This window comes from Triplophysa rosa, linkage group LG21 (genome assembly GCF_024868665.1).
Source record: "Triplophysa rosa linkage group LG21, Trosa_1v2, whole genome shotgun sequence".
Taxonomy (NCBI): Eukaryota; Metazoa; Chordata; class Actinopteri; order Cypriniformes; family Nemacheilidae; genus Triplophysa; species Triplophysa rosa.
This window is the reverse complement of record NC_079910.1, coordinates 10904046-10923660: the sequence shown is the minus strand read 5'-3', so window position 1 is coordinate 10923660 and position 19615 is coordinate 10904046. Positions and strand designations below refer to the sequence as shown.

Here is a 19615-nt window from a genome sequence, read left to right as displayed (position 1 = left end):
ATGCTTTTAAGATCATGAGGCAATTCTGATTCCTTTCATTTGTCTTATATTTCAGTTGGTGCTTCAGTCGACCCAGCCGGTGTCACCATGCTTGACTCCATTAAGATTTATGGTAAAACCAAAGAGCAGTTTGGCTGGCCAGACGAGCCCCCAGAAGACTTCCCTTCAGCCGCGGTCAATAATGTGTGCAGCCCCAACCTCAACCAGGGCAACGGCACTGCGGACAGTGATGTCACCAGTCCCATCGCAACCAGCGGCACTGTACTAGAGAGGTACACCTGTGTGCCCTTATTTCTGTCTTTAATTGTGTTTTTGTCATTCTGTCAAACGTCATATATTCTATCTTATATATTTATTTAACTTCATGCTAACTTCTATCATGTCTTCATTTCACTCAATTAATCAATTCTGTACTATTGGCTGAAGACATTGCCGTAATTGATGGCAACTATCATAACTGAAAGCACAGTGGAGAGAGGGTGTTCTGTGCGTGACGCGTTCAGTGCATGGCTGCCGTCATAATGACCTCATACTTGCATGCTCACGTTTCCTGTGTTTGATATACAAATCATTTTTACACGTTTCTTTTCTGTGATCCTCACACATTTTTCTTTTTCTTTGCTCCCTAAAACAATAAAAAAAGTTCTGAAACTGAGTCCTTATCAACCTTGGACCGGTTAGTAACCGCCCTTTTTCTGCTTGTGTGCATGATGGTTTGCTCGTGTGGGTGTGTGTGTGGGTGTGTGTGTGTGTCTGGGTGTGTGGGTGGGTGGGTGGTTTAGGTGTGTGTGTGAGAGAAAGCAGACTGAGCTTGCTCTGGTGTAGAACATGCAGGACAAAGTATAGGTTGATTTGATAATGTGTTATGGTTTGATAATGCTTTGGGAATGGTGTAGAATTAAAACCTTCTCATATGGATTGCCGTTGTTAATAATATACCACGTGATGTGTTGCTTTCTCAATCTAACTGTTGTCTGATCTTTAGGTTGGTGGTTAGCTCGCTGGAAGCTCTAGAGAGCTGCTTTGCTGTGGGTTCGCCCATTGAAAAGGCGAGTGCTTCCAACAGTTTTGATCTCGAAATACTCAAATTTCATTGGTCCTCACTGCTAAGATTTTCAAAGTGACTAACCTCCCTTATAAAAGTGCAATGTGTGCTAAAACTTGATATTTGTGTTTGTTTCCTATTAAAAACATTAGGAGAAAAATAAGGCTGCAGCTTTAGAGTTGGCCACCCTCCTGCTGTCCATTCCCACCCCACCTGGAGTACAACAGCAGACCAAAGGTCTTCTGGCCAGCTTGCACACCAGCCGCACGGCCTACCACAACCACAAGGTACACACTAAATCCCTACACCGCATAAAACAACATTTTTGTTTATGATTACCATGCTTACTGGTGCTGTATCTGTTTATAGGATCAGTCTCTGCTGAGCAATGCAGTACAGTGTCTGAACAGCAGCAGTAAAGAAGGGAAGGAACTAGACCCTGATGTGTTCCAGAGGCTGGTGATCACAGCCCGCTCTATCGCCATCATGAGACCCAACAACCTCGTGCACTTCACCGAGTCCAGACTTCCTCAATCAGACACTGGTACACTCAATGCTTTCAAGCTACAGTTGAAGAAAACATTACAGTCTGTTTCTAAATTATGGTTATTTTTCTGTTTAGACACAAGTGATGATGGGAAGGATGGACTTAAACAAGCAGATACTGAAACCTGTAGCTTCATCATGCAACTGGTCACCAACTTCTGGAAGCTTCATGCTCTCAAACCCAAGAACGCCTTTCTGGCTCCGGCCTGTTTGCCAGGTACTCGATCAAGAACCAGTGTTGGTTTGAAGCTCAATAGGAATTCATGGTTTGATTGACATGTTTTGTTGTTCTCTAAGGTCTAACCCACATGGAAGCCACAGTCAATGCTCTGGTAGACATCATTCATGGTTACTGCACCTGTGAGCTGGACTACATCAACGTTGCATCCAAAATCTACATGCAGATGTTGCTCTGCCCTGTAAGTATCACACTGCATGAGAAAGTGATCAATGTGATCTCAATACATATTTTGACAAAATGGCTTTGTTTGTCCCAGGACACCTCTGTGAGCTTTGCTTGCAAACAGGCTCTGATAAGAGTCCTGAGGCCCAGAAACAAACGCAGACACGTGACCCTGCCTTCTCCCCCACGCTCCAACACACCCATGGGTAAGAGGGGCACCTTTTTGTATTCAGTTTAGCTTACTCATGTCTTGTAAAGATGCATTCAGAGTTGCTGTTTTGATGTTCTAGGAGATAAAGATGATGACGACGATGATGACGCTGATGACAAGATGCAACCCTCCAACATGACCCGAGGAGAAGGTGGCAGGCAAGAGAGTCAAGAACAAAATGAGGTGGACCACGGAGACTTTGAGATGGTGGTGAGTTTCGCTCGTGGAGCAACCCATATATATGAGTGCAGAATTAGTGTGTTGAAGGAGACTATCCAGGGTAGTGGTTAAAGTCCACGTGAACCGGAAGTTGCGATCGTTTTTACTTTCGTATTTTGACGCATTTCCGAGTGAAATGGAATTTCTAATGAGAAAACTAGTGGCCGCGGCTTTCGTCTTTCTCTGCGATTTGATTGGATGTATAAAAACAGCCGTTGTATTTTGAAATGGAACTGGCAGCAGACTGATCGTTGAAGGGGAGGAGTTAATGGATGCTCCACCCAAGCCGTCTAACATACGTCATTTAAGATGGATAGTCATTACAGGAAGTGCATTTTCAGAATTCAATGAAAAATTATGAGGGCACACAAATTAAAAGAGAATGACCCACATTGATAAACTATTTACAATAAACGCTGCAATATTTCATAAAAAAAATAGGCATGTAATTTTTAATTTCACTGGGACTTAAGGATCTGGACTGATAAATTCTGTCATTGTTTATTCACGCTCTTGTCATGTCAAAACCTGTGGAACGCAAAAGAAGATATTTTGAGAAATGTCTCAGTGGTTTTGTCTATACAATAGAAGTCAATGGGGGCCAATGTTGTTTGGTTACCAACATTCTTCAAAATATCTTTGTTTGTGTTCTGTGGAAGAAAGTAAGTCATACAGGTTGAAATGAAATGAGGGTGAGTAAATTTGATGAATTTTCATTTTTGGGTGAACTATCCCTTTAATCGAATATGCTGCGGTTACTGTATCTAAGGAAGGCGGTTGTTATGTAATCCTCTTCTCTCTGTTTGTACAAGAGAGAAGATTTTACATTTGTAAAATACAAGGCGGTTGTTATGTAATCCTCTTCTCTCTGTTTGTCTCATAGTCTGAGTCCATGGTTCTGGAGACAGCAGAGAATGTGAACAATGGGAACCCATCTCCCCTTGAAGCTCTGCTGGCAGGCGCAGAGGGTTTCCCACCCATGCTGGACATCCCCCCGGACGCTGATGATGAGACCATGGTGGAGCTGGCAATAGCTCTCAGTCTGCAACAAGACCAGCAAGGTCACTGTTACACACGTTAATAATTAATAATATGGGATTTGTGTGAGTGTCTGTGCATGGCTGATCTTTAATGTGTGTGTTTGTGATTCTACAGGCAGCAGCAGCAGTGCTCTTGGTCTGCAGAGTTTGGGTTTGTCTGGTCAGGCCCCCAGTTCCTCATCTCTGGATGCAGGGACCCTATCAGACACCACTGCATCAGGTAACTGCCCCCATCTCTTCACTCTCATTACTGCATGCACATGTGGTTGCCATTTCACCTCTTGTGCAATGTTCTAACCAGAGAAAATGTAGTGTTTTGTTACTTCGCTGCCAAAATCACAGCATCAGAATATGCAATAGTGGCCAAAAGTGATGTTCAGGAAGGGGGCATATTTGTACAATATTTGCTTTTAATTACCCCTCAGGTTAGATTAAACCATCAAAATATGATTTGTTTGATACAAAATGCTAAATTGTTTGGCGAAAAGACAAATTACAGCATATAAAGTAATATGGGTTTTATTCCAATATACAAACAAATGCATAGAAAAACTAAAACTTGTGGTAAATAAGGCATACATTGACTGCGATTATATCAGTTATTAATAATTGTTGATTCTCTTTTATAATAATATTGCCGTCATTCTCCTGGGCCTCAATAAACTTGGCATATAAGTTGTATTTTTCCCCCTAGCCTCTTTATATTTTTCTCGAAACTGAGCTTGAGTTTATACTTCAAACACAACATTGCAACATGCATACAAAAGCTTGAATTCATCTTTATTTAAATATTTAAATAACAAGCAAATGTGTCAATTATCTAAAGTTGGACCTCACTTTTGTCCACTGCTGTATTTTGATATGTGACTTCACTGTGGGTGAAACTACCCAGTGTTGTGTAATAAAAATTAAAACCAAGTGACCAACAAAACAACTTGTCACGACTGGCTTATACAAAACTCTTTTGCATGGTAAATTATGCGTTGAAGAGATTTATGGTTGTCATGTGGTTAGAACAGTGTTTCTCTTTAGTGTTCAAGCACCCAACATTGCTTCAGTCATCCTGCTGGTTGAAAGCGGAAATTTTCCCTCCTCAACCATCACAAATCATAAATCTTTACTCATCATCATGTCTACCAATTACAACTATTATCCATGTTATGGCTGTTTTTCTATGTTTTCTATGTTTGTTTGCACCTTTAGAAAACCCCCCTTAGCAAACCCTGCTGTTTTTTTCCTGTAACAGCTCTGGTTATGCTTTCAGCCCCAGCCTCGGATGATGAGGGGAGCACAGCAGCCACAGACGGCTCCACGCTGCGCACCTCTCCTGCCGAGCACGGGGGCAGCGTGGGTTCTGAGAGCGGAGGGAGCGCTATCGACTCGGTCGCAGGAGAACACAACGGTAAGACAGTACCATATACTTGAACAAATCATGTTTTATGTATATGGTGATTTGTTTTATGTTGTTTTCTTGAAACTCTTTTGTTTCAGTGTCTGGCCGCAGCAGTGCGTACGGAGATACGACCGTTGAAGGTCACCCTGCTGGACCGGGCAGTGTGAGCTCCAGCACTGGAGCCATCAGCACCACTACAGCCCAGCATGAAGGAGACGGATCTGAGGGGGAGGCGGAAACAGAGGGCGACATCCACACCAGCAACAGGTCTGTCTACATGAGATATACTCTGGTCCCTGATTGGTTAATAGGGATGGTTTAATCATAATAAAACACAGCTTTAAAATATTTCTGACGAAGCTTAAAATTATTTCTCAGCATGTGTCTCTTGACACTTTCCAGGTTGCACATGGTGCGTCTGATGCTTTTGGAGCGTCTCCTGCAGCACCTGCCCCAGCTTCACACTGTGGGTGGAGTTCAAGCAATCCCCTACATGCAGGTCATCCTCATGCTGACCACAGATCTGGACGGAGAGGACGAGAAGGACAAGGGAGCTCTGGACGAGCTTCTGGCCCAGCTCATTGCTGAGCTCGGCATGCACAAGAAGGTACGATCACACTTGCAAAGGCTGCTTCTATGCAGTTAATGGAGTAACAGATGTGACAGGAAGAGATTGTTTGTTGACCAAGTCATGTTTGGCTTTCCAGGATGTTTCAAAGAAGAATGAGCGGAGTGCCATCAATGAGGTGCATCTCGTCATCATGAGACTTCTCAGTGTCTTCATGTCCCGCACCAAGTCTGGCTCCAAGTCCTCCTCTGAGGTAACTATAAAAAAGCGTCTCCAAAACAGCATTTTAGTTATACACAACTAAAATCTAAGCTTACTGAAACCTGCAACATTATTCTGTTGTTGCTTGTAAACATAATCTAATTTAGTCTCTCGTTTTTGTCTCCAGTCGTCTTCTCTCATCTCCAACGAGACAGCCACAGCTCTGCTCAGCATGGGAGCAATAGACTACTGCCTGCATGTGCTCAAATCCCTGCTGGAGTTCTGGAAGACCCAGCAGGGTGATGAGGAGCCGACAGCCACCAGTCAACTCCTCAAACCCCACACCTCCACTTCCACCCCTGATATGAGCCCGTTCTTCCTGCGCCAGTATGTCAAGGTACGAGACCAGATTTTAATTACTCTTATCCTAGTGTTATGGTAGGTGAGGATTTGTCATGGTCATTAAATTATTTATTCGGGTGTGTTTCTCAGGGCCATGCTGCTGATGTGTTTGAAGCTTACTCTCAGCTCCTCACCGAGATGGTCTTACGCCTGCCGTACCAGATCAAGAAAATCGCAGACACCAATCCTCGTATCCCACCGCCGATCTTTGATCACTCCTGGTTCTACTTCCTATCAGAGGTATCAGTTCTATTCTGTCCTGTATGGAAGGCATCTAAGTAGTGTTTGAGTTATCCATGAAGTGTTTATCACAAATCAACCGCCTTTCTTCTAGTATCTGATGATCCAGCAGACGCCGTTCGTACGGCGTCAGGTACGTAAGCTTCTACTCTTCATCTGTGGCTCCAAAGAGAAGTACCGTCAGCTCCGAGACCTCCACACGCTCGACTCCCACATGCGTGGCATCAAGAAGCTTCTTGAGGAACAGGGCATCTTTCTGAGAGGAGGAATCGTCACAGCAACATCTGGATCTGCTCTGCAGTACGACACACTCATTAATTTGGTAAGTAAAACGCTTGCGTGACAGTTTGCTTTGGTACTCTTCTCAGTTTACATTTGTATTTGTAACGGTTTTCCTTTTTCACAGATGGAACACCTTAAAGCATGTGCTGAAATCGCCACTCAGAGAACAGTCAACTGGCAGAAGTTCTGCATGAAGGACGACTGTAAGTGAACAATGAGTGTTCGAGAGTGTATTATTTACTTGTTTGAGTAGTCATAGTAACAAGGTTCACATGATGATGGACATGTCAGATAAGTTTTTTTTAGTGATCTAAACAGTGGTATCCCAGTCCATAAGGAATTTCCAGTTTTACGTGTTTCTAATCAAACACGCCTGATCCCTACTTCATGAACTAAAATGGGTGTTTCAAATAGGGAGACATCCTATAAAAATCAATATTGACATTTCTTAAAGACTAGAGAGTTCATTGAAGTTCATTTGTCAAGCTGTGGGAACCCCTGTAAGTTTTGTTTCACTGTGGTACTAATGAAGCGCTCTCTGTCTCTTGTTATCTATAGCTGTGCTGTACTTTCTGCTTCAAGTAAGTTTCCTGGTAGATGAGGGTGTTTCTCCAGTCCTGCTCCAGCTGCTCTCTTGCGCTTTGTGTGGCAGTAAAGTCATGGCGGCATCCTCTGGAGCCTCCGGTGGAGGTTCAGGAACATCTCAACCCTCCCAGAGCAAATCCTCCAGCAAGAAGAGCAAGAAAGAGGACAAGGAAAAAGACAAAGAAGGTTAGTTTGAAGAAAGTGTGAACTGGATAGACTTGTTCTTGAAAATCAATTTCAATAGTTGAAGATTAAGAAGCATTTAAATCAGATTATTTTTATGGTGTTGCTTGCAGGAGATGGAGCAGGCAGTCAGGAGGATCAGCTGTGCACAGCTCTGGTTAATCAACTTAACAAGTTTGCAGATAAGGAGACACTTATTCAGTTCCTGCGTTGCTTCCTGTTGGAGTCCAATTCTTCATCCGTTCGCTGGCAAGCCCACTGCCTCGCTCTACATATCTACAGGTGCATGTCTGCTGCATGCTTTCTAAACATACTTCCTCATGTCCAGATAAGGTTGTTTATTTTAATCCCACTTTTTACCTCAGGAACTCAAATAAGTCACAGCAGGAGCTGCTGCTGGATCTGATGTGGGCCATCTGGCCAGAACTACCCGCTTATGGGCGTAAAGCAGCTCAGTTTGTAGACCTGCTCGGATACTTCTCCCTCAAAACACCTCAGACGGATAAGAAGGTACAGAGGAAATCATATTGTTTGTTATTTATAAGTGTGATTGCTGCCCTCTGAGACATTTGTATAAAAATGCTTCGTTGCTTCCCTACTGTTCTTCTACATTCCCAGCTGAAGGAATACTCTCAAAAGGCAGTCGAGATTCTGAGGACACAGAACCACATCTTGACCAACCATCCCAATTCAAACATATACAAGTGAGTGTGTGCCCTTACCGGACTGAAATCTGAAAATTAGGAACCTTTGGGTGCGAAGGTTGAGAACGTTTTGTGAACATTTCTTGTTGAATCTTCTCAGCACCCTGTCTGGACTGGTGGAATTTGATGGATTCTTCTTGGAAAGTGATCCCTGCTTAGTATGCAACAATCCTGAAGTGCCCTTCTCAGTGAGTGACTCATAGCGATCAAAATGGCTAATAAATTGGCTTGTTGTGGCTGTGGGTTTTAATGTTGGTTTCTTTTGTACTCTGTGTTATCAGAACATCAAACTGTCATCTATCAAAGTGGACACCCGTTATACCACCACACAGCAAGTGGTGAAGCTGATTGGCAGCCACACTATCAGTAAAGTCACCGTGAAGATCGGTGACCTCAAGAGAACCAAGATGGTTCGCACCATTAACCTCTACTACAATAACAGGACCGTACAGGCCATCGTTGAGCTGAAGAACAAGTGAGAATGTTTCTTGGACCATATTGAAAATTCATGTTTTATTAATTTAAAAACAGTTTCTCACCAAAATTGTATTTGATTATTATAGACCTGCTCGTTGGCACAAAGCTAAGAAGGTGCAGTTGACTCCTGGACAAACAGAAGTCAAGATCGACCTCCCTCTTCCCATCGTGGCCTCCAACCTGATGATTGAGTTCTCTGATTTTTACGAGAACTACCAGGCATCTACAGAGACCCTACAATGTCCACGCTGCAGCGCCTCTGTGCCTGCCAACCCAGGAGTGTGCGGAAACTGCGGAGAGAACGTCTATCAGTGCCACAAGTGCAGGTAAGGTTTAATAGACTTCAGATATTTGCTATAATGCTGCTTAAATTAGGGTTGTACATAAAACTGTGTTGATTTTTTAGATCCATCAATTATGATGAGAAGGACCCCTTCCTGTGCAACGCCTGTGGTTTTTGTAAATATGCACGCTTTGACTTCATGCTTTATGCCAAACCCTGCTGTGCTGTGGATCCTATAGAAAATGAAGAAGACAGGAAAAAGGTCATTTTCAACATTATTCTATAATGATTATTATGATTACACAAGCACAAGTAAATATGTTGGCAATTACAAGTATTTACTTTTTTCAGGCTGTGACCAACATCAACACACTTCTGGACAAAGCCGACCGTGTGTACCACCAGCTGATGGGTCACCGGCCACAGCTAGAAAGTCTGCTATCCAAAGTGAACGAGGCTGCGCCTGAGAAACCACAGGTCAGTTCCAACTGCTCTTTGCTGTCAGACAGGTCGGTTACTTTTGATTGTTGCATTCATGTTTTCATGGTTGTTCACAGGATGATACTGGAGCAGGAGCCGGGCTAGGCACCTCCACCGCCAGCGTCAATCGATACATTCAACAGCTGGCTCAGGAATACAGCGGAGACTGCAAAACGTCATTCGACGAGCTCTCCAAAATCATCCAGGTTAGTCAACAACACCTCATTGCATACGTTCACTTTGTTTTCGTTATAGTCTATTATAGTCTCTGTATCTTTCCTATTTAGAAAGTGCTTGCATCACGTAAGGAGTTGCTTGAGTATGACCTGCAGCAGCGAGAGGCTGCTACCAAATCATCCCGCACCTCGGCCCAACCCACTTTTACAGCCAGCCAGTACCGAGCCCTGTCTGTGCTTGGCTGCGGACACACATCGTCCACAAAGTGCTACGGTTGTGCGTCCGCAGTCACAGGCCACTGCATCACGTTACTGCGCGCATTGGCAACCAACACCGCCATCAGGCAGATCCTGGTACTGCAGGGTCTCATCCGAGAGCTTTTTGAGTACAATCTGCGCCGTGGCACAGGAGCCATGAGGGAGGAGGTCCGCCAGCTTGTCTGTTTGCTCACCAGGTATATTTGTACACAGATGAGCAAAACACAGATGTGCAGACCTTTAAAGTCAACAATGATCAACTATCACAGCTTATTGTCTATAGAAGTCAAAGATGAACAGCTTTTGGCTGTGTTTTGCAGGGATCACCCGGAGGCCACTCAGCAGATGAATGACCTTATTATCGCCAAGGTGTCAGCTGCCCTAAAGGGACACTGGGCCAACCCTGATCTGGTACTTAACCATGACTGTTACATAGTTACTTAGATATCTGACACAAGTAGATGTAGTTAAACTGATGTTTTTTTCCTCCACAGGTCAGCAGTTTGCAGTATGAAATGCTGCTGCTTACAGACTCCATCGCTAAAGAGGGAGGATGCTGGGAGTTGAGGCTCCGCTGTGGTGAGTGTATTCCTGCAGTGTATTTGAATCCTTCAGTGACTCTCTGACAAAGTTAAGTCAACCCATAGTTGCCAAAGCAATTCAACCTCTAATGCTTCTCTGTTCATTTTCAGCCATGAGTTTGTTCCTGATGGCTGTAAATATAAAGACCCCAGTGGTGGTGGAGAACATTACACTGATGTGTCTGAGGATCTTGCAGAAACTCATCAAACCCCCTGCACCCACCAGCAAGAAGAACAAGGTATTACAGCCTCGAGTCTAGTACTGAGGTTCCTGTATAGTCAAGCTTTACTTGACTCACTCATTGATGTTGTCATTGGAACAGGATGCCGCTGTTGAATCCCTGACTACAGTCAAGCCGTATAACAATGAGATCCATGCACAGGCTCAGCTCTGGCTCAAAAAAGACCCCAAGGCATCTTATGAAGCCTGGAAAAAGTGCCTTCCTGCTCGATGTAAATATCCAAAATCTGATCTCAAAAGCTTTACCTTTTTCTATATAATCTCCTTATATACAATGCATTGTGAACCCTTATCTCTCTCAGGTCAGGATGCGGCCTCCAAGCCCTCGAATAAGGCTGAGATCAGGAGGCAGTACCTGATGGAGAAGTATGTATGGAAGTGGAAACAGTTCATGAGGTCTAGATCGGAGGGCTTGTTCCCACGCCTGCTTAAACTGGGACATAACAACTGGTTGAGACAGGTATGTTGTGCCTCTTAGGACCTTGGAGTTATCGGATCCGTCGTTTTTTTATCCTAGAGTTGTCTAATATGATCTGATGTTTTCCTAGGTGCTCTTCACCCCAGCCACACAGGCAGCGAGACAGGCAGCCTGCACCATTGTCGAAGCACTAACAACAATCCCGAGCCGCAAGCAACAAGTTCTGGATCTTCTAACAAGGTTTGTATGACATAGAAAAAGGGGTGGGCCTCTTTTTCAGAGATCATACTTTTAGTATTTAACCACATTAGGCTAAAATAAGCTACAGGAAGTTAGGGCTGCGCTCAGATATTTTTGTTCTGCAGTTACCTGGATGAGCTGTGTATTGCTGGAGAATGTGCTGCTGAGTATCTGGCCTTGTACCAGAAACTCATTAAACCTGCACACTGGAAGGTCTATCTGGCTGCTCGTGGTGTCCTGCCGTACATTGGCAACCTCATCACCAAGGTACAGTCATGAAGAGGAGATATTATTAGCTTGCTTAGTATGGGTACAGTGTTGTTTCCATTAGGCCCCACTCACTCAATTGCTTCCTCCCCTTTTCAGGAAATTGCCCATCTCCTCGCCCTTGAGGAAGCCACCCTGAGCACAGACTTACAGCAGGGATATGCTCTCAAGAGCCTCACAGGTATGTATTGTAGCTTTAATCTCCTTGCAATTTAAAGGTCCAGTGTATAAAATGTAGCGCCATCTAGTGGTGAGGTTGTGAATAGCAACCAACGTCTCATTCCACCCCTCCCCCGTTCCTTTCGAAGCACTACAGTGGCTGACACAGAACTAAGACGCTGTCACGTTTTCGCTTCTTTGCTGAAGGAGAGTATTTACGAAATGCGCTCTGTAGAGCAGTTTGTCCGTTTAGGGCTACTCTAGAAACAACTTGGTGAATTCTATGCAAGGGGACCCGCGGTGTATGTTGATAGAAATAGCTCATTCTAAGGTAATAAAAACATAACGCTTCATTATGTAAGGTCTTAATACACCTCTGAAGACATAGTTAGGTATATTATATTACATTTCTGTCAATAAATTTAAAAAAGAAATTACACACTGACTGGACCTTTTAAGAAAGTGGACAAAAACACAGTGAATACAGTTCTTTTCAAGAACTTTATTTGAGGTTTTAGGATATATTGTAACAGTACATGTTTTCTCACAGGCTTGCTATCCTCTTTCGTGGAGGTGGAATCCATCAAGCGTCACTTTAAGAGTCGACTGGTTGGTACAGTGCTAAACGGTTACCTGTGTCTGAGAAAGCTGGTGGTTCAAAGAACCAAACTGATCGACGAGACCCAAGACATGCTGCTGGAGATGTTGGAGGACATGACAACAGGTTCTGCCATCATCTTCAAGTCTTCTTTGTCTTCACTGCATTGTTAAAGGCCAGACTATCTCATTGTCATCTCCTCCGTTGTAGGGACGGAGTCCGAGACCAAAGCATTCATGGCCGTGTGCATTGAAACGGCAAAGCGGTACAACCTTGATGATTATCGCACCCCTGTCTTCATCTTCGAGAGGCTGTGTAGCATAATTTATCCTGTGAGTAGAGCTCTTGTTTTACGATGGCTCTTGAAAAATAGCCCCTCTTTCTAAAACACAAGATGATTTGTATGTCTCGTGTGTGCAGGAGGAGAATGAGGTCACAGAGTTCTTTGTGACGCTGGAGAAAGACCCACAGCAGGAGGACTTCCTGCAGGGACGAATGCCAGGAAACCCATACAGCAGTAATGAACCAGGCATCGGTCCTCTCATGAGGGATATCAAGAATAAGATCTGTCAGGATTGTGATCTGGTGGCGCTGCTGGAGGACGACAGTGGCATGGAGGTACATCAGAAACTCATTACAAGCATTATTTGCTTTTAATCATGAACGTGGTGTACTGCAGTTTTATCCAAAAAACATTTTTTTGAATAAAGTTTTTTTTTTTTGTAGCTCCTTGTGAACAACAAGATCATCAGTCTGGATTTATCTGTTGCTGAGGTCTATAAGAAGGTCTGGTGCCCCACCAATGAGGTAAGCCAATAAAAAAATGACTTAATTCATATATGTGCCTTATATGTCATCATCTAAACATTTTTTTTCTTTCAAAACAAGGGTGAGCCCATGAGGATTATCTACAGAATGAGAGGTCTTCTAGGAGATGCCACAGAAGAGTTCATTGAATCTTTGGACACCACTACAGGTATCTCTTGCTGATATCTATCTTAACATCGTTGTCTATCTATTTATAGTTTAACCAATATTTCTTGTTTTGAAATTGTGTTTGTTCTCTGTACAGATGAAGAGGAGGATGATGAGGAGGTTTATAAGATGGCTGGAGTGATGGCGCAGTGTGGAGGTTTGGAGTGTATGTTGAACCGGCTCTCAGGAATCAAAGACTTCAAACAGGGCAGACACCTTCTCACTGTGAGTTCACCTCACCCATCGCATTCAACAGATTGAGGATTGGGCTGTGCGTTGGCATAAAATTCTAATGTTCAATTTTTCCATCACTGTGCAGGTTCTCCTTAAGTTATTTAGTTACTGTGTGAAAGTGAAGATCAACAGACAACAGCTTGTGAAACCAGAGATGAACACCCTTAATGTCATGTTGGGCACGCTGAATCTGGTAAGTAACAAACTCAAGGAATTATCACCGTTATGTCAGAAATATTGGTGATTGAGTGTGAAAAGTGATATACACTGTTGTGTTCCAGGCACTGGTGGCAGAGCAGGAGAGCAAGGACAGTGGTGGAGCATCTATAGCAGAGCAGGTTCTTAGCATTATGGAGATCATCCTGGACGAGGCCAATGCTGAGACTGTTTCAGAAGATAAGGTCAGCATGACTCTTTGCATAAATGTAATGTTAGTAGTGCAGTGAGTCAGTTGTGTTCAGATCTCTTCATCGTGTTGACTCTTCAGGGTAACCTGCTGCTGACGGGAGATAAGGATCAGCTGGTGATGCTCCTGGACCAGATCAACACTTTGTTTGTGCGGTCCAATCCCAGCGTACTACAGGGGCTCTTGCGCATCATCCCCTACCTATCCTTTGGAGAACTTGAGAAGATGCACATCCTGGTTGAGCGCTTCAAACCCTGCTGCAACTTTGACAAGTATGGAGTTTGTTCATATCAACATTAGATGTAAAAATTCTCAACTTCTGGAGTAAGTGGAGAGTGTGTGCTGCTTTTAACTCTCATTTCCATTTTAACTCTCATTTTCATTGCCTATCTCATGAAGGTATGATGAGGAGCACAGTGCAGATGACAAAGTCTTCCTGGACTGCTTCTGTAAAATAGCTGCAGGAATCAAGAACAACAGCAATGGCCATCAACTTAAAGATCTCATCTTACAGAAGGGCATTACCCAGAGTGCATTGGACTATATGAAGAAACATATCCCCTGTGCTAAGAAGTATGGCATTCCTTAATGCATTACAATTCAGTTCCTTATTCTTACAAATATATAGCAAACGTTTAAAGAGTGCCGTACATTTTATTTTGCAGTCTGGATGCAGATGTTTGGAAGAAATTCCTCGCTCGACCAGCCCTTCCTTTCATCCTTAGACTTTTGCGTGGTCTGGCCACCCAACATCCCCCCACACAGGTAACAGACTACATTAAAGACAACATATTCATACTTCACACGCAGTTGTCTGTAATAAACTGAACCATCTCTTCTCTGTGCCTTATAGATGCTTATCGGAACGGATTCAATAACCAATTTGCACAAGCTGGAGCAGGTGTCCAGTGACGAGGGTATCGGCACTTTAGCAGAGAATCTTCTGGAGGCACTAAGGGAGCTCGCAGAGGTTAACCTGAAGATTGACGCTGCTCGAAGGGAAACTCGGGCAGAGAAGAAGCGCATGGCCATGGCGATGAGGCAGAAAGCTCTCGGGACGCTGGGAATGACAGTCAGCATATATTATAGCTTTAATCTGTTTTGTGTATTCTCAGTTTTATTATACGAAGTAAATATACTGATTTTGTTTGCTTTGTTCCAGACCAATGAGAAGGGTCAGGTGGTGACAAAGACATCCCTGCTGAAACAGATGGAGGAGCTTATAGAAGAACCAGGGTTGACCTGCTGTATTTGTAGAGAGGGCTACAAGTTCCAGGTACATTTGATATTACATTATATTGTAGATTCAATCATCAAAACAGCTATTTTTGTTGACCTTATAACAAAGTTTATGACTTTTGTGGTGGTTGTGGACTTCATATTTTTAATGAAGTCTATTATGCTTTTGTAAAAGTTTACATAGATTTTTAATATGCTAACAGTGTTGGGTGTAACTAGTTACTAAGTAATTAGTTACTGTAATTTAATTACTTTTCCCTTGAAAAAGTAAAGTAAGGGATTACTCTTATTTTTTCTGTAATTTAATTAGTTACTTCTGATGTAATTAAACTAAATAATTTGTGTAATATGTGTGTGTGCAGAAGAGGAATTGACATCAAAATTCAAAGTCTAACTTTAAAATCCGTGCTTTAATGTATAATTCTCACATTTGTAATTAATAATAATACTTTATGTAGTTTTATATTATTTATTTGAATGAATTAAAAGAGCCTTTTCATATTTATCCTTGAATCACTTAACTCATCAAGGTTGATGTAGGGTATAGAAAGTAATTAGTAATTAAATACTTTTTGAAGAGAGTAACTTGTACAGTAATCTAATTACATTATCGAATATGTAATTAGTAACTAGTAATTAATTACTTTTTCAGAGTAACTTACCCAACACTGTATAATGCTAATCTTTAATTATATATTTTCTGGGTTTATGTTGTGGAAGTAGAAATAGTAGTAGACAACGTGATGTGCATTTTGTTATGATGATGAATGCATTTTGTACCCCACAGCCTACCAAAGTTCTGGGCATCTATACATTTACAAAGCGTGTAAACCTTGAAGAGCTTGAGAACAAACCCCGTAAACAGCAGGGCTACAGCACTGTCTCACACTTTAACATAGTCCATTACGACTGTCACCTTGCTGCTGTCAGGTGCGTAAAATCACTCTGTGAATACAATGAAGGGAATGTTCTGTAGTCTTAATGGTCTCAATTTTTTCTCTGTTTTGATCAGGCTTGCTAGAGGGCGTGAAGAATGGGAGAGTGCCGCATTACAGAATGCTAACACAAAGTGCAATGGTCTCCTGCCTGTGTGGGGGCCACACGTACCCGAATCTGCTTTCGCCACCTGCCTGGCAAGGTATTGAATTTGTTTGTGTATGATTGACAATAACTGATAATAACTCATACTGTGTATTATAAAGATACTAGCTTTTGACATAAGTGAACAATTGTAGAGGCAAAAAGGTGCATGGGGTCTTAAAGCAACATTATAAAACTTTTGCTCACGGATTCCCCCATGTGGTTGATAAGCGCAATTGTCTGTTATCAGTGTTGTAAATAATGTTGCTGTATAAGCTTCCCCGTGCGCAGGGCAATACACGTGAATTTGTTTACTAAGCTGAAGGAACCGAATGCAGAAATGTTGTTTGGAAACCATGTCGCACTCCTCCGCAGGCAGGGGATGGGCGGGGCTGTGTGTGCCGACCTGAATATAGAACACACACAGAGTGTGGTTGTAGCCGCTATGAGGCTGCTCAGGTAGCAGTGGCAGTAGAATTTGTCCGGTTAAGAGTTGTTCTACCATTGAAATTATTTTAGAGACATTATTTTAAGGTTGAAAAACTACAAAGTGTTGCTTTAACAATTCCAATATTTTTTGATGAAAGGGGCCCAGAATTCCTAGCTTTGGCCCTCTTTATAAATTCATTGTTCTGGATTGTAACCTTTTTTTATTCCGTCTCATAGGCACAACACATATCTACAAGAGTGCACAGGGCAGAGGGAACCCACGTACCAGCTCAACATTCATGATACCAAGCTGCTGTTCCTACGGTTTGCCATGGAGCAATCCTTCAGTGTGGAAACAGGGGGCGGAGGCCGCGAAAGCAACATCCACCTCATTCCCTACATCATTCACACAGTTCTTTACGTCCTCAACACGTACGCATTCAGCTTTGACTTGGTCACAACCACTCCGTTTTCCTCAGAATAGTTTTTACCATTGATCGGTTTGAATTACACGCTATTGGTCCATTTATATGGAAGCTTTTAACCATTTGTGTATACTTCCTGATCTTCAGAACAAGGGCCACATCACGGGAGGAGAAAAACCTTCAGAGCTTCTTGGACCAGCCTTGTGAGAAGTGGGTGGAGAGTTCTAACGAGGTGGACGGGCCGCACTACTTCACCATATTGGCCATGCACATTTTTCCTCCCGAATGCTGGAAGACTACACGTCTTGACTTCCTGCGCAGGCTGCTGGTTACCGCTCATGCCCGTAAGGTCTCACCAGGGGGTGCTAACAAGTAAGAGAGCAATGCATGACTCTGAGCGTGTCTGAGCGCGTACCTGTAAATGTGCTTTATGTGCTTAGGGTTGCTATTTTTGGTTGCTGGCCAGTGCTTTGTGATTACTCACGAGCTTATTTCGGCTTTAGGCAAGACTGTAGTACATCTGGAGGATTAATGCTCACTTGTATCTAGAAGAATTGCATTAGTACTTTTTGTCTAGTTTTGCTTGCGGTCTTATGGTATGATGTTTAGAGTAACATAAATATGTAATGAAGTTGCATCTGTTTTCGGATATACTTGGATAGTTTTGAAATATAGAAAATATATTTGGAAACAATGTTTTGTTTTACTGATTTGATGTTTCTTATTTCAGACTAACAGACAAAACAGTAAAGGAGTATGCTGTGTACCGCTCACCGCTTCTCTTCTGGGGTCTGGTGGATCTCATCTACGACATGTTCAGGGTACGAGAGTGCTCTGATTGGCTGTCACTCAAAATTAATATGTTGATTTAATTGCAATATTTTAGATAATTATATTTGTGTGCACTATAACTGTGTTTTTATAAAATAATATTTTTGCCATGTTCCCACTACAGAAAGTGCCCACCAGTAACACAGAGGGAGGCTGGTCATTTTCGCTCGCAGAGTACATAAGGCATAATGACATGCCCATCTATGAGGCTTCAGAAAGAGTGTTGAGGGCCTTTCAGGATGAGCTCATGCCTGCTGAATCCTTCTCAGAGTTCCTGGATGTCGTAGGTCAGTAATTCTTAAATAATTGCCTGCAATCTGCTGGTTTAAATAAGTTTAAGATATGAAAAATACTGACTCTTGTCTTGCACGCTCTCTCCAGGGCTCCTTACAGACATCCCAGACCCTGATGCCTTCCTGCAGGACCTGTTGAACTCTGTGCCCTGATGGCACACAATTGTGCACCGCACTCATGGACTTGTGACCGCTCTGGCCAATGCAAGTGTTCCCTAACCATAGTCTGTTTGCTACCCAGACTCAGCTATTCGCAACTCTAAAGGGGACGCTTTCAATCGGGGCCCGGACCCCCAAAACTTCTATCAGCTCACCCATTCTCATTCAGCTCCACTTCTGCTCCTGATCTCCGCTTGGGTTTATATGGTTATAACTCTCCTAAACCAGAAAGTGACATGTAGCCTGACGAGTTAATGCACATTTAATCTAAAATGGTTTCATAACACCTATTACTCTGAAACACACCATGCTGTTTTGATCCAACATGTTGCAGGTGATCTGTTTGGGAATATAATTATTTCATAAACAACTTTGATGGCTTTTATTTCTTTCCCCACTTTTTTTGTTTGTTGTTTTTTGACTCGAGTTCTAAATTGGCAAATAGTTACAGCTTTTCTGACCCTCCTGTTGTGATGTTCAATGTTCTGGATTTTTGTTTTGCAGTGGTGTTCTATAAGTCGATTGCAGTTTGTGAGAATGGCAAGGCCTGACGCTGGTTGTGTGATGTGATGCAAATGTGTGAAGATTGATTTTCTTGTGTAAATGGTAAAAGAGTGAGATGAAAACTTGTTTAATGTGTTACTCCCGTGAAATGAAACTACTTTCTAATTTGTAAAGGGTTTTACCTGCATCAACAATGAAACGCAAAGATTAAAAGTATAAAAAGGGCCTGCATATTTATTTTGAGAGCAGCCTTTTCACTTTGCTTTTATGCTTGGGCTTTTGTTTTTCTTAATCAAAGTCACAATATCAATTTCTTTTTGTTTAGTCTTCCATGTGACCCTAGTTTACAAAATATTCCTCAAATGAAGCGCAAGTTTTGCCACTGGTAAGCAAGATTCCATTGGGACATGTCTCTGTGATTTTCAGTTAAATTCTTAAATATGAAGGCGCACCTGTGACGGTGTTCTTCAACTGAATGCATGGTGTGAAAATAGTTAAAAATAAAATAAAAACCCAGTTAGTGTTTATTCGCCTAGTCCCGCTGCTACAATGTTCAACTGTTGCTGAATGTCTGCTTTTTAATTTAGCGCAACTTAATAAAGGTGTACGAATACCATCTGACTCGATGTGTCATCTAAAATGTGAAACAACAGCAAAATAATTTTATATCCAATTCTTATATAGACCAATTTCTGGTTGGCCAAAACCAGAATATATTATTGTAAATTATGAATAAGTTGTAGCGCTAAATGCGACCGTTACGCGAGCGCAGGTTTACAACGATGCCCACGCCTTTGTTTTATATAATATGCAAATGAGGAGGGCGTGTCTTAAAGGCAC

At 42.6% G+C, this 19615-nt stretch overlaps 1 protein-coding gene across 14 annotated transcripts in view; it reads left to right on the top strand.

Moving 5' to 3' along the window:
* ubr4 (ubiquitin protein ligase E3 component n-recognin 4) overlaps positions 1-19389 on the top strand; it is a 45102-nt gene extending 25713 nt beyond the window's left edge. For 6 of the 14 annotated variants that reach the window (XM_057362951.1, XM_057362948.1, XM_057362940.1 and 3 more), the window contains 58 exons: positions 56-272; positions 644-676; positions 986-1049; positions 1198-1332; positions 1415-1589; positions 1668-1808; positions 1889-2010; positions 2089-2200; positions 2285-2415; positions 3308-3485; positions 3580-3684; positions 4711-4866; positions 4956-5124; positions 5260-5464; positions 5565-5678; positions 5814-6023; positions 6119-6268; positions 6363-6590; positions 6675-6753; positions 7109-7321; positions 7432-7600; positions 7684-7828; positions 7937-8022; positions 8123-8210; positions 8304-8497; positions 8586-8825; positions 8906-9044; positions 9134-9259; positions 9340-9468; positions 9550-9893; positions 10017-10107; positions 10191-10275; positions 10389-10516; positions 10601-10730; positions 10821-10978; positions 11067-11176; positions 11302-11443; positions 11543-11624; positions 12153-12326; positions 12411-12532; positions 12621-12818; positions 12927-13007; positions 13089-13176; positions 13273-13400; positions 13495-13602; positions 13691-13810; positions 13897-14087; positions 14215-14388; positions 14481-14580; positions 14669-14887; positions 14978-15091; positions 15842-15984; positions 16067-16192; positions 16801-16995; positions 17136-17360; positions 17719-17809; positions 17944-18106; positions 18201-19389. In XM_057362951.1, the coding sequence (XP_057218934.1) occupies positions 56-272; positions 644-676; positions 986-1049; positions 1198-1332; positions 1415-1589; positions 1668-1808; positions 1889-2010; positions 2089-2200; positions 2285-2415; positions 3308-3485; positions 3580-3684; positions 4711-4866; positions 4956-5124; positions 5260-5464; positions 5565-5678; positions 5814-6023; positions 6119-6268; positions 6363-6590; positions 6675-6753; positions 7109-7321; positions 7432-7600; positions 7684-7828; positions 7937-8022; positions 8123-8210; positions 8304-8497; positions 8586-8825; positions 8906-9044; positions 9134-9259; positions 9340-9468; positions 9550-9893; positions 10017-10107; positions 10191-10275; positions 10389-10516; positions 10601-10730; positions 10821-10978; positions 11067-11176; positions 11302-11443; positions 11543-11624; positions 12153-12326; positions 12411-12532; positions 12621-12818; positions 12927-13007; positions 13089-13176; positions 13273-13400; positions 13495-13602; positions 13691-13810; positions 13897-14087; positions 14215-14388; positions 14481-14580; positions 14669-14887; positions 14978-15091; positions 15842-15984; positions 16067-16192; positions 16801-16995; positions 17136-17360; positions 17719-17809; positions 17944-18106; positions 18201-18265 (8348 nt within the window). In that variant the 3' untranslated portion in view covers positions 18266-19389. The remainder of the gene's footprint in view (positions 1-55; positions 273-643; positions 677-985; positions 1050-1197; positions 1333-1414; positions 1590-1667; positions 1809-1888; positions 2011-2088; positions 2201-2284; positions 2416-3307; positions 3486-3579; positions 3685-4710; positions 4867-4955; positions 5125-5259; positions 5465-5564; positions 5679-5813; positions 6024-6118; positions 6269-6362; positions 6591-6674; positions 6754-7108; positions 7322-7431; positions 7601-7683; positions 7829-7936; positions 8023-8122; positions 8211-8303; positions 8498-8585; positions 8826-8905; positions 9045-9133; positions 9260-9339; positions 9469-9549; positions 9894-10016; positions 10108-10190; positions 10276-10388; positions 10517-10600; positions 10731-10820; positions 10979-11066; positions 11177-11301; positions 11444-11542; positions 11625-12152; positions 12327-12410; positions 12533-12620; positions 12819-12926; positions 13008-13088; positions 13177-13272; positions 13401-13494; positions 13603-13690; positions 13811-13896; positions 14088-14214; positions 14389-14480; positions 14581-14668; positions 14888-14977; positions 15092-15841; positions 15985-16066; positions 16193-16800; positions 16996-17135; positions 17361-17718; positions 17810-17943; positions 18107-18200) is intronic. The other 8 variants (XM_057362952.1, XM_057362945.1, XM_057362944.1 and 5 more) reach the window with 5 other exon arrangements.
* Positions 19390-19615: the final 226 nt, after the last annotated feature.